The sequence below is a fragment of the Leiobunum rupestre genome, chromosome 1 (genome assembly GCF_980474605.1).
Source record: "Leiobunum rupestre chromosome 1, qqLeiRupe1.1.hap1, whole genome shotgun sequence".
NCBI lineage: Eukaryota > Metazoa > Arthropoda > Arachnida > Opiliones > Sclerosomatidae > Leiobunum > Leiobunum rupestre.
The window spans coordinates 20826645-20838826 of record NC_143384.1 but is presented as its reverse complement, the minus strand read 5'-3'; the positions used below and the strand labels follow the sequence as shown (position 1 = coordinate 20838826).

The 12182-nt window shown below is 34.2% G+C and overlaps 4 protein-coding genes across 4 annotated transcripts in view; 1 reads left to right on the top strand and 3 right to left on the bottom strand.

Annotated features, from left to right (window-relative positions):
- Positions 1-3359, bottom strand: part of Mrtf (Myocardin-related transcription factor) — a 40083-nt gene extending 36724 nt beyond the window's left edge. The window contains exons 1-2 of the mRNA XM_090176734.1: positions 3266-3359; positions 2691-2756 (exon numbers count right to left, since the gene is read on the bottom strand). The gene's annotated coding sequence lies outside the window, so the exon portion shown is untranslated. The remainder of the gene's footprint in view (positions 1-2690; positions 2757-3265) is intronic.
- A 1734-nt stretch (positions 3360-5093) lies between these two features.
- Positions 5094-7721, bottom strand: Pdk1 (Phosphoinositide-dependent kinase 1). Its single transcript, XM_090176691.1, has 8 exons — positions 7564-7721; positions 7091-7308; positions 6871-7017; positions 6567-6812; positions 6237-6496; positions 5512-6089; positions 5391-5445; positions 5094-5318 (listed from the first exon to the last, which is right to left on the bottom strand). The coding sequence occupies exons 2-8, from the start codon at positions 7269-7271 to the stop codon at positions 5217-5219; spliced, it is 1569 nt and encodes a 522-aa protein (XP_090032817.1). The 5' UTR covers positions 7272-7308; positions 7564-7721; the 3' UTR covers positions 5094-5216.
- A 512-nt stretch (positions 7722-8233) lies between these two features.
- inc (BTB/POZ domain-containing protein inc) lies at positions 8234-10236 on the bottom strand. The gene is made up of 5 exons (XM_090176683.1): positions 9697-10236; positions 9517-9625; positions 9266-9453; positions 9039-9176; positions 8234-8865 (listed from the first exon to the last, which is right to left on the bottom strand). The coding sequence occupies exons 1-5, from the start codon at positions 9928-9930 to the stop codon at positions 8836-8838; spliced, it is 699 nt and encodes a 232-aa protein (XP_090032809.1). The 5' UTR covers positions 9931-10236; the 3' UTR covers positions 8234-8835.
- Positions 10237-11180: 944 nt separating this feature from the next.
- LOC149961315 (ATP synthase subunit d, mitochondrial-like) lies at positions 11181-12054 on the top strand. Its single transcript, XM_090170506.1, has 3 exons — positions 11181-11421; positions 11516-11684; positions 11745-12054. The coding sequence occupies exons 1-3, from the start codon at positions 11300-11302 to the stop codon at positions 11973-11975; spliced, it is 522 nt and encodes a 173-aa protein (XP_090026632.1). The 5' UTR covers positions 11181-11299; the 3' UTR covers positions 11976-12054.
- The last annotated feature ends 128 nt before the right edge of the window (positions 12055-12182 follow it).

The following is a 12182-nucleotide window of genomic DNA, read 5'->3' as shown; positions in this document are numbered from 1 at the left end:
GAAAACTGGTTTCATGCGATAGTGTGATCGTGGCTTTGGGATGATTTAACCGTCACGCACGAGTAAACCTTTTAAGTATATTTTCACTGGTTTAATTGATTTGGGATGAGTGCAATAACACAATTTATAAATGCTATATAAATTTACTTTATAAGGGTGTAAAATTACAAATAAAAACCTTTTACCACAAGGGTTTAACTTAAATATTTATATTTCAACATAATTTTAATTTTGATACTGGTACATGGTAATGGTTCAAAGATTATAAACTTGCAAGTTAGTGTTGACCGATTCTAATATCTAACCGATTTTTTCCAATACCAATAACTAACCTAGTTTTACCGATTTTTCCAATACCAATAACTAACCGATTTTACCGATATCTAACCGATTTTTCCGATACCAATATCTTACCGATACCAATAACTAACCGATTTTACCGATATCTAACCGATTTTTCCGATACCAATATCTTACCGATACCAATAACTAACCGATTTTTCGGATACCAATATCTTACCGATACCAATAACTAACCGATTTTACCGATATCTAACCGATTTTTTACCGATATCTAACCGATTTTTTACCGATACCAATATTTTCCAATAAATTAACAAAGTCAAAGGTTAGTGGCGCCATCGGCCTGGTTTTGTAAAATATCGATAATTTAGACGATTAATCGGCAAAATCGGGATATCGGTAAAAGATACCTATTAATCATATCGGTTTTGGTGCATCATGAAGCTTTGTTAGCAGACGATATTTCGATTTAATTCATACTCCCTTTAATATTTTTATACGGTTCTAAAAAATTTGTAATTTGTTTTTAAATTTAATTTAATTTAAAAATTTTGGTTACAATCATTTTCTCTAAATCCCAAATTCAAATTAAACATCGAAATGATGGCGTGGACAAACCGACCAGCGAACATACAACAGAGACAATTCTGTAGAAAAGCCAATTTTACAGAGTGATCATTAATTTTAATCAAAGAAGCACAAACCTCATGCTTTTAAAGACACCGGCGAAAAAACCCCAAAACTTGAAAAATAGTTAGCTAAAAAATTTGGCCTAGAGTCTGGGATAGTCAAAAAGTTTTCGAGTCGGAACTACAGCAACTTCCAAATTTTTGGACAAGGGCCCAGGAAGTTTTTTTTTCTCAAAATATTTTTCAACCGCGCTTTGCGAGAACTAGCAAAACTGTCAAAATGAATTGAGAGATCTATAAAAGTGGTGAAAGACGAAGCAGATCAAGATCATAGTAAAGAATGAAACTACATTCAACGCGAAATTTCAATGTAAGCATAGACTGTCAAATTATTTATAACATAGCTCACTCGACAGTTTGACTTTGCAGCGCTGATAATGTCAACCTACAGAATGGCGCTATAGTTTCAAGTTAAGGTGGCTATTTTGGCAAAAATAGGGTTATACATGGGGATATTTTGCTAAGCAGAAGTCTATAACGGTTTTACTGAGGATATTTGAGGGTTCAAAGACCTCCTAAAACTAGTGTCATAGATAATTAACTACTTACAGTTTGTTTACAATTTATGAAGAGTTAAGGGATGGTTTTATTTACTCTGGACTCGGTTCATTTGCATACGATAAGTTTTATCTGAAACGCTGTCTACTGTCTAGGCCAAAAAAGAATAACCCTTTTTACTGTTTTTCTTTTTGATGTATTTACATTTGGACAATTTATTTAAAAATTTTATTGCTGTTGGCAACAGCACCGATGTATGGGGCAATCCTAACCTCGAAACGTAAAGTTTATGTATCAACACTAACATTTTTCAGTTTTTTACGCAAAGCTTTAGGTATTTTTTTTTGGATAATTATAGGCGAGTGAAAAATTAAGTAGACTATGGTAAAGACTTCGGAGTTATAATGGAAATTTTTTTACGTCATTTCTATTTTATTTGGGATATACATAAAAAAAGTGAAGCTCAATCAAACCCATGATTGAGGTTACAAAATGCATTCATTCGAAATGAGATAAATTTCATCTATAGTTTAACCTTCTAAATAAACATGTTTACAAAGGTACATGCACCTCTCTAACTTGAAGCCAAGTTCTAATTCCATCGAAAACAATGAAATACCTATATACGATACGGGCATAAAGAATGATGTGTAATGTATGATCAGAGCGTGCTAAAAAGTACAGTTTGCATATCACTTAGAAATCTGGAGTGTATCCAATTAAAAAAAAATTAAGCTTCAGGCCTGTAACCTCACCTTTCTTTTTCCCATCAACTAAATTTGGATACTTCATGACAAATGTTATAAATTAAGCTTACATTAATAAAAAAAACTAACCCCCTTTGACTGTTTAAAGAATAACCCTGGTAGAGGACAAAATCAATTTGATACGCAGTTTCAGTAACTCCCTTACACTGGGATTTAAAATCTGTCAACAACCTTTATCTAGCAGTGAAACCTAGATCAGCTGGAGCCATCTGTTGCTCATTTCGGGACACTGCGTTGAAATGTTATTCATATAAAATGCTTAAACATGTTTTTCAATTTATTTTCTATCGCAAGCAATAGTTATTACCTAACATAATCTTTGGAAAGATAACGTCACGACAGTTATTACATTTTGCAGTTTAATAATTTTTGGTTTATCCTAAAACGGGCTTAATAACAAAACTTTGAACTATGAACTAAGTTAATCGCTCACCAGTAGCAGTATTTCATTCAGTTTGGCTTGTTTTTCCTTATACTTCATGGTGTCAAAACATGTTTTCTGAAATAAATTTTTTTTACAAATGTAAAAACTTATCATTGACAAGAATGTTTAAAAAATTTTGAGTTGTATTAACTTTAATGCAAATGTCAATACTCAAAAAAATTACAATAAGACTTCCATCAACTTGTTTGTCTACTTGGAAAAGCCATGGATTGGAAAAGCTGTTATTTCAAAACTACTCGTAAACAATGTAATAACAGGTAACAGTTTCAATTTGAATAAAATTAAATTGCAGAAGGTCAAAATAGTGATATTGTCAATTAAAGTGTTTCTAATTAAAGTCCCGTAATGGCCTAATTAGTATAAATATACGTTTAGGTAATTTAAGAACGTTCAAAGGCTTAACAGTTCCTAGCACTGAAGCCTTGGTCGCCCTAAGTGCGCTTAAGCTTCTAATATCCAAAAGCCTTTATAGCAAAATTTAAAGATTGAATTCGCGCGGAATTACTTTAAATGGGCTATTTTTCAAGTAATAATTACTATGACATTAATTTTTTTACGCTTACCTATCTCCGTAATTTGCATTTACTAAAAAAACGCACATTTTGCGACGCGAAACGTTTCATCCGACGATGCGGGATCATGGGCGATAAGGTCGTTATGACGTCACGTCGGCGAAGGCTTCCGAAGAGTTCAGTCCACGCCTACTTTTTTAATATGCAAATTTTCGTCTACCGAAACTTTAGCTGCGCGGCGGTCGAGTCGATTTTTTTTATATAAATTGTCAGTAAAGCGAAAGTACGCTAGGTTATTGACGCTAAATTAAGATGAGACTCAACTTTGGTTCCGCACGTATGATTTCCAAAATATCTATCATTTTCCATTCCCAAGCGGCGTAGGAAATTTGGTAAAAAATATTAAATAAAACAAGAGCTAAATAAATCGCCCTGAAGGGTGGAAAGATTGAATTTTACCCACCTCCCAAAAAAAAACAAGGCAATAGCAGTACTCAAATTATCTATGGTTAATATTTAAAAAGACAAAAAAGCAACGTTCCACAACCCAAGGGTACTATTCCTTACGAAAATCTAACAGAAATGTCACCTTTTTTATCTCAAAGGTGTAAAATATGGACACCTGTCACTTCTTTCGGGATTTGCTTTGTACTTAGGCGCCGGTAAACCTTTAAAACCAGTATTAAAGGAAAATAGAAATAACAGCAAGATGATGGGTTCCGTAACACCAAAGAGGCGCGCTAAAGATTAATTAGAAATGCCCCCCAGTAATTGTCACTCAAGAGTCAAAATGGTTATAAGACTTTTTTTTTAAAGTTCTTAGCTTCCTTACCGGGTTAGACGAGGAAAAAAGCATGGATTGGATATAATAAAAACTACACCTAAACACGAGATTGCAAAATACAAACGAGGGGGTGTGTGTGGTGCGGTTTAGCCATTTGAATCTAAGGTGTATCGCCACAACAAAACAATGTCGTAAATATTACTTTAAAATGGGTCACAGGAAAAGTCCATTCTGACCCTCCTATATTGCAAAAGGGAAATATATAAAGGGGAGGAAGGGAGGGGGTGTCAGAGGTAATGTATATATTTATTACATAGATATTAATTATCCTTGGCTAGTTCATCGGCGCCTTAGGTTAAAGGGGATATTGCGAAGATAATTCGTTTTGACAAGCGTCGCACGTGGGCTATTGTTATCAAACAGTTCGATCATAAAAACTAGTTTCCCCCCCCCCCCCCCCTTAGTAACGCCGACCCCCGCAATTTTGAATCACCTTTTCTTGAATTATTATTATTTGAAATCTAAATCTAACGTAATATCGGGTCTTTTGTGGTAAGAGACGTTTCTTTGTATCGTATTTTTGTATTAAAATTTCTTACAAAGATTGAAATATTGAAAAAAATGAGCAGCTCTTTTGTCCCCCCCCCCTCCCCCTTTCAGATGCGTATCGGACAGACAAACAGAAGAACGCCGTCGGGTGTTCGTATTGAGAGAGTTTTCTAATCTAATAAGAAGTTTCACTGTTTTCTATATCCATTTCTAATGAAAACCATCGTAAAATGTGTCAGCGTTGCCTTTTCTGCGAAATTTAATCCAAGAAGACCCAAAAATCTAGGCCGTTATAGCTTACATACACTATGAAAAGTTTGAAAGGAGTCCGTTGTTCCTTTCTTGGAAAAATGGATGGGGGAAATTTGAAATAAAGTTAAATATTTTCTTTATATCCTGGATTAAGATCTAGCGATCTAACTCTTGTTAAATACGTATTAAGAAAAGATTAATTTGTATAAAAATAAAAAGTTGATAAATTTTATAAAAAAAATAAAAAAACACTGAAATGAAATGTGGTCTGATTTATGTGAAATAAAAATGTAATTTATACTACTTTGAAGTTTAATTTTATTTTACAGCGGCTACCAAATGTTTCCATTAATACCCAAGCAAAATATGGGTAAAATTAAAGGTTTCTTTATAAAGGAATATAATTGAAAAAAGTTTTTAAGATTTAGAAGCATAGGTGGCCTTTCTCACTTTGTCGATAACTCTACACCACTCTAAAGCGTAGCCTTCCGGATCCTCCAAATAATATGTCCTGTCGGGCTGTTTTTAAAAACTGAATGATTAATTTGAATAAAAATAAATCACTTTTTAGATAAATTATCGCTAACTTACCGTATGGACAAAGAATGTTTTAAAATTCTTTGGTTCTGGTCTAAGTTCCGGAGACCTGTGAAATTTTTTTTTAAATTAATTCAGTGACAAAGGCTTAACTATTAAAAAAGAAAAGGCTAACCAAGGTATCTCTCCTTTCAGAACTTGATTAACCGGGTCAACGTAAAACAGTCTTGGTCCTGTAGTTAACAACAACATTCTTCGTCTCGAAAAAAGTCCTTTCCTTTTATCAACTAACCCTTGCTTCAATATTAGGTTTCCTTTTACAAACTTATGATACATATTATCACTCGATTGTTGCTCTAGACGATAAGCAAAGTCCTCTTTATTAATATCAGATGGAGAATTCCGTCTCTCCCTCTTTTTCTCTTTAATCAATTGTTGCAGATTTACCGCCTCTTGCTCAGAGTTCTGCTGTGCGGTGGTCGCATTCTTCTCTTCATCTTCATCATCTTGTAAAGCCAAACCCAAGAGACGCGTCATATGTTTATCATCCAATCCTGGTTCCAAATGGTCTGGAACTTGGTACTGGCTGCGTAATTCTTCATTACTGGATGTTCCCGGTAAATAGGGAAGGATTCTCGGCGGAGTTTCCCTGTGTAAATTTTCCCAATTGCTGCCATGGAAAAACTTGTGCTCCTTAATTGACTGATAACATACAGTATCGGTCATTCCGAGTCTTTGATTTGGGTCTACAACCTACAAGAAATTAATGGAACCTATAAACCTGTTTAAAATTAAAAGCTTAAAGACAAGGACTGAAGATTTAGAAAGAGCTCAGGTTTAGAACCAAGAGACTAAGGCTTAAAACATAAGTGCCAAGGCTTATATTGGACTAAGGTTTACCAGCAGCTTCTGAACCAAATCTTTGGCGAGGGGAAGAAACCCATCTGGAAATTCATATTCTAATTTCATAATTTTTTGGAAGATGAGATATTCGTTGGGAGCTCTAAATGGTGGTAGCCCAGAAACCATATGATAAATGATGCATCCAAGGGCCCAGAGATCAATGCTCTTTGAGGAACTCTTATCCGTTAACATCTCTGGAGAAACATATTGCGCAGTTCCAACAAAAGAGTTCTTGCGAGATCCTTCATTCGCACCATCTAAATTTGACGCAAGCGAAAGCTCAAATTAATAAAATAGGTTCAACCTTACAATTAAGATATGAATTACCTTTCTCAGAACCACTTGTTAATAAAACTTTTGCTGAACCAAAATCTGTAATCTGCAGGTGCATGGCTTCGTTGAGCAGAATATTTTCTGGTTTTAAGTCTCTATGAATAATATTTAATTTATGGAGGTGCTCGATAGCCAAAAGCAACTCCGAGGCGTAAAAACGGCTGCAACTTTCTTCAAAACTTCCTACTTTGATGATGTAAGGCAGTAGCTCTCCATATTTTGCATAGTTCATAACAAAATCTACAAAGCAAGGTAATTTAATCACGCAAAACTCTATCTAATTACAATAAATACATACAAAGGCGATCCGTATCTTGAAAAGTGCAAAAAAGTTGAATGAAAAATGGAGACGGATTGCAGTTTAATATATTCATGATTTGCTTCTCTCTCATAACTGCTTTTTGCTTTTTTTCTCTAAGTATATGCCTTTTCTCGCATACTTTAACTGATAAAAAGGGTTAATTTGATTAAATTTAATGAACTATTAAATACAAATTAAACTAATTAAGGTAACTCACTCGCATATTCTTTATTCGTGTGTATATCTTTGGCTAAATAAACCATTGAAAAAGAACCTTCTCCTATGAGTTTCCCAAATATAAAGTCTTTAGCACTTTTTTTCTGAGGTTGTTGTTTTGAGTTTGGTTCTGTGCCTTCAGCTACTGCAGAACTGACAGGCATTTTGTTACTCATTCTCATAAACTCAACCAACAATTGGATAAACCATAAGAAACTCCTGTTTTACATTTAAAAAAAGAACAGTGTTTAGCTTTTATGAATTAAATACCAGACGTATTGGTTTCAAATTTAGAATTAAGTAATATAAGACAAGGCGAAAAATATAAATTTTCAAATCAATGTATCGCCTGGAAATCGAGAGGTAATTTGGTAAACAACTTTGAAGGACAATAGGCCTATTTTTGACTTGTCATTTTATTATTAGATTAGGCCCAACCTATGGGTAAAGGTGCAGTTACAAGAAGTGTCTTACGTTAATGTTTTCAATCCATGATTTTGATTAAATTGACAATAATTTCACAAATTTAAAACGCTTCTGTCCAAATGTTGTCGCTTTTCCACGAAAAAAAAGCGTACTAAAGAAGACACTCATTTGATTGACTTGAAAAAGCCGGATTCATTTTGATCTTTGGCTAAGAGAAAATAAAGGCGTTGACAGAAAAATAAAGGACCGGCTTCGAACAAATCAATGAATTTCTTTCACGTTCATTAACTGTACCTTTAAAAATAAAATTGGGAAAGACCGAGATAGTTTCGCCATCTAACGAGTAACACTGATGACACGTTGGGTAGTGTGTTATCTAACAGTGTTGGCAAAGGCGGAGATAACATTTTGCATCGTAGCTTTATCACGGCATATACCGTAGCGCACAATATCAAGTAAACAAACGTCCAAACTATAAATAATCCAAAAAAAAAATCACCCACATGTTGAGCTTTTTGATCGCCTAAATAACGTGGAACCTGAATTCGCGGCCGAAAACTATCGCTACGCCCCCTTTTATTCATGTTACACTTTTTTTCAGTTTCTCCCATTAAAAAAAAAGTTATATGAAACACACAAAAAACCAACAAGGACATTTAGGGAGCTTTAATGTAACAATTTTCTATAGGTACATTTTTTAAAAAGCTTCCAAAGCTGACTGTAGTCTGCCAACAATTATCTAAAGTATATACTTTTTAAATATATTTTTTTGCATCACAAAAAAGGTTTCGTTTTTTATCCTTTCAACAACAATGGACTCTCATTTTAACAAAAGACAGTCACCAATGAGATATAAAAATGCGTTGCTTAAATCTAAGCTTTTTATTTTCATAAATAAAAAACACGCAAAATTCACATTTAAAAAAAACGATAGCCGATAAAAGCGAGTAGTGTAAAAAAAGTACATGACTTTAGTATTTTTTTATATTTAATATGCTTAAACTGTAGTATATTTTCGTATAGTACAGTGTTATTTAGTTCTCACTTTTTATTAGTTTTGTTTTTTACTAAAGTTTAAGAACGCGTTTTCTATATTTGTTGCGAACTTTTTACGACAAAATAAATAACAAACAACGGTGATGTGAATTAAAAAGTATAAGCAAAACGAGAAGTTGGTTTTAAGTGTCGTTTTTCAAGTAAAAATGTTGTAAGTTCTGGCTGTATTGGTTGATTTTATTGGTATATTTAATCGCAGTCATTAGAAACTTTGAACGCAAAACCCGAAAATTTCCTGATTTAAAATAACTGTGCGTCAAATAGTTACATTCGTGCTGCTTTTTGTTGTATCACCTTCAAAATCAATGAAAAGGGTTGATTAAAGGTTTTAAAAAACTATCAAAGGGCATTGATTCATTAAAAGTTCGTAAATTTATCAAATATAATGCATAATGTCTGTTATCACTTGCCATAATACTTTCAAGGACTAGTTGGTTAATAACAGTAAAATAAAAAAATTATACCACCTTAGCACGATCTGTAGGTTCCACATCTCGATCAAACGAGTTGGAACTTGAGCCTAATTGGTACTCCCTCGAGACAACACACAAAAACTCAGAATGGTCTTGATTTCCATAGTTATAAGATGAACCAATGTTGATGAGCTAAAAATAAAACAAAACTTGGTCACTAAAAGAATTAAGTTAATAAGAAACAACAATTATTAAAATAGGAAAACAACAGTCAAACTAACTTGTTCAAACTTCCATCCGTCTGACATTGTAGATACCAAATGTGTTAATTCATCTTCGTGGCACTGAAGAACACGATACACGTGTTTCTTCGAGTCCCTGACCATTTTATTATTACGTAGTTGAATTCTCTCTCTGACTAGCTTGATTAGCTCTGTTATATTGTAAAATTCTGCCTCTTCTAAAACACCTATGACAAAATATCCATTAATTACATGAAATTAAGGATTAAATTAAGAAATAATTATAATACCTTCTTCCGCCAGATCTTTGTTTATTACAAGTTTTCCATGTCGTAAATAGTTTAAAATTGGGCCAAAATAAGTAGGGTCTCTATCAATTAAATAAGCTCCAGACTCATCCTAAAATTACAAAAGAAACATTTAAATACAACAAATATTATATACCCAACCATTGATTGTTGCATAAATACCTTATCAGAGTTGAGATCTGGATCATTTTGGCAAAGACGATAGAGAAAAGATTTGGGATCTCTACAGAGTGTTGTTCTCGTGGTGAGAAAGTACGAGCCTCCTACATTTAACCTCACCCACTGCTTGTTGCGGGTTCCCGAACTTCCCGCGTTAGTTTGGCTGGCTGATGATCCACAACATGTGTCGTTGAACTGCATTTGCTCAAGATCATTACAGTCTTCTTCCGCAGCCATTGCTTTGGAAGTTTCCTTATATTGTCGTGTTTTCAAAATATTAATTAAGTCTCTCTAATATCTAGTTGTAAAAAAAGGCCGTCAGCTATTAACACATTTTACACAGTAAATAAAAAAAACGTCACGTTAAGCCTTGACCGGTATATATACAATACAAACGGTTAACTCGTCAAATAGGTAAAATAAAGAGCACATGATTACTGAAGTTACTACAGAACAAGTGTTTAAGAGCCATAATTATGCTAAACCTAACCAAAATAAAGACTTTAGCTTTGGGAAAACTTTCTAATTTTCACACTATACACTAAACATTGACTAACAGTCACGCTTAACTTTTCAGCGTTTTTGTTATGATTTTTAGCCTTACAACTCGGTTAACCAATCACGTATCAAGGAGGATAGGAATCCTCCTTGCACGTATTGAAGAATTCAAATTGGACATTTTGATTTGTTCCCTAAATGGAGAGGGCTGAAAATATGTGTCCTGGAACTCCGGCTCCAGTCATACTTAGACCATGCTTAGACTAGGTGAAAAATATCATTTTCACATGCCCAAAGCGGTTTGTTGCTACAACACTACTAGCATCTTACATTCTGATCCAGCAAATGTGTACTATATACAACGTGAGAAAGTAAAAAAAATCAACTTCACATCTAATATACTCCTCTCGACAGTTCAATTATTTGCTCAGTTCTCGAGGAGGGACACTAAACTTATAATTTTTTCTACATATGGTACCAGCTTGGAATGCTTTAACAGGGGATATTGCTACCTCATAATAATTTAGATTAAGTTACGCGATCATTGTGTTGGTAATTTAACCTAATGGTCAAACTGTGACCCTTCGCCCATTTAAAATTGTAACAAAATAAAGAGAAAAGAAGCCGGGAGTAGTCGAAATCTCTCTAGCAACCTTGGGGAGTAGAAGTGTATTTTTCTCGACGAACCTTGATCCCAAGCGTCTGGGAGTGGGACGCAGAGTTTGTGGATGGCCGTGTGAGGACGACCACCAATCCCCCAACGGGGGGTCGAAATACTTCCACCACGGGTGTCCGCAACCCTGTCCCCACGTATTCCCCCGTTGGCGTGGCCGTTAAACATATCTCGCGCTGATTATTCAAATGGATGAGAGGACTGAATTGTCCCACAAGTCACAATCGACTAAAAAAAAAAAAAAAACAATGGCTCTCCACAAAGTCATGTTAATTAGTCCATGCTCTCAACAACCCAGGTCGAAATTGGCCGTATATTCCGCGGGGGTAGACCAAAAGTATTCGCTTATTGGCGAATTGCCCTTCAGGATTTATCGGAGAGTGAAGTTAGGTCAATCTATTAATAATATCTTAAATTAATTTAAATTGTGTAAAAATGGCCGCTAAAAGGATTTCTAAATCGGCAATTGATTGGGCTGCCTTTGCCGAACGAGTTCCTTCTAACCAAAAGCAAAATTTCCTGTCTTTTAAAGCGAAATCGGACGGCTATTTGAGAAAGTAAGATGACCAAGGTTTATTTAAATTTGACCTTTAAGGCTTCACTATTATTTTGTACTAATGCTATTATTTCTAATTCTTTTTATTAATTTAGAGTATTGAGCAATCCTGATAAAGCACCTGCAATTGACTGGCAATTGTACAAATCTCGTATTGCAATACCAGGAATGGTGGATGAGTTCCAAAAGCAATATGCTGCTTTGAATATTCCATACCCAAAGGATACTTTATCCACCCAAGTTGATGCGCAGATGAAACAAGCTGTAAGTATAGTGGTGAACTTAAGTCTAGGTAAATTATACTAAGAATTATCGTTTTACAAGGAACAAAATATCGCCAATTTTGTTGCGGAGTCTAAAAAGAAAATTGAGGGACATAAAGAGCAGCTTGCTATTTTGGATGCAATGCTTCCAATTGATGAAATGACTATTGAAGAATTTTGCGTTGCTTTCCCTGATCAAGCTTTCAACCCAGATAAACCAACCTTCTGGCCTCACGATGAGCCTGCACCGGAAGGATATGTGGTTCCAAAGTTAGGAGATGGAGATCATTAAATAATTTAAATAAAAACAATTTATTCAATGTTAGATTGGTCATGTAAAATGAAAATAAATGTAATAAGATACTTTAGAATTCGGTTCCATTTATATTTTTAAAATTTTCTTTAAACAGGGTACAAAACGTGTATTTGCACAATACATTAAAATATTTTAAAAACAATATATTATTTATAACATGATCAGCTATTAATATTATGTGAA

Coding starts and splice junctions, on each gene's coding strand:
- Pdk1 (XM_090176691.1), bottom strand. CDS start 7,271: ATGAGAATGAGTAACAAAATGCCTGTCAGTTCTGCAGTAGCTGAAGGC. Junction 6,813..6,870: donor TCAAGATACGGATCGCCTTT/GTATGTATTTAT, acceptor CTTGCTTTGTAG/ATTTTGTTATGAACTATGCA. Junction 6,497..6,566: donor AACAAGTGGTTCTGAGAAAG/GTAATTCATATC, acceptor CGTCAAATTTAG/ATGGTGCGAATGAAGGATCT.
- LOC149961315 (XM_090170506.1), top strand. CDS start 11,300: ATGGCCGCTAAAAGGATTTCTAAATCGGCAATTGATTGGGCTGCCTTT. Junction 11,422..11,515: donor TCGGACGGCTATTTGAGAAA/GTAAGATGACCA, acceptor TTATTAATTTAG/AGTATTGAGCAATCCTGATA. Junction 11,685..11,744: donor ATGCGCAGATGAAACAAGCT/GTAAGTATAGTG, acceptor TCGTTTTACAAG/GAACAAAATATCGCCAATTT.
- inc (XM_090176683.1), bottom strand. CDS start 9,930: ATGGCTGCGGAAGAAGACTGTAATGATCTTGAGCAAATGCAGTTCAAC. Junction 9,177..9,265: donor ACGGATGGAAGTTTGAACAA/GTTAGTTTGACT, acceptor TTTTATTTTTAG/CTCATCAACATTGGTTCATC. Junction 8,866..9,038: donor AACCTACAGATCGTGCTAAG/GTGGTATAATTT, acceptor TTGATTTTGAAG/GTGATACAACAAAAAGCAGC.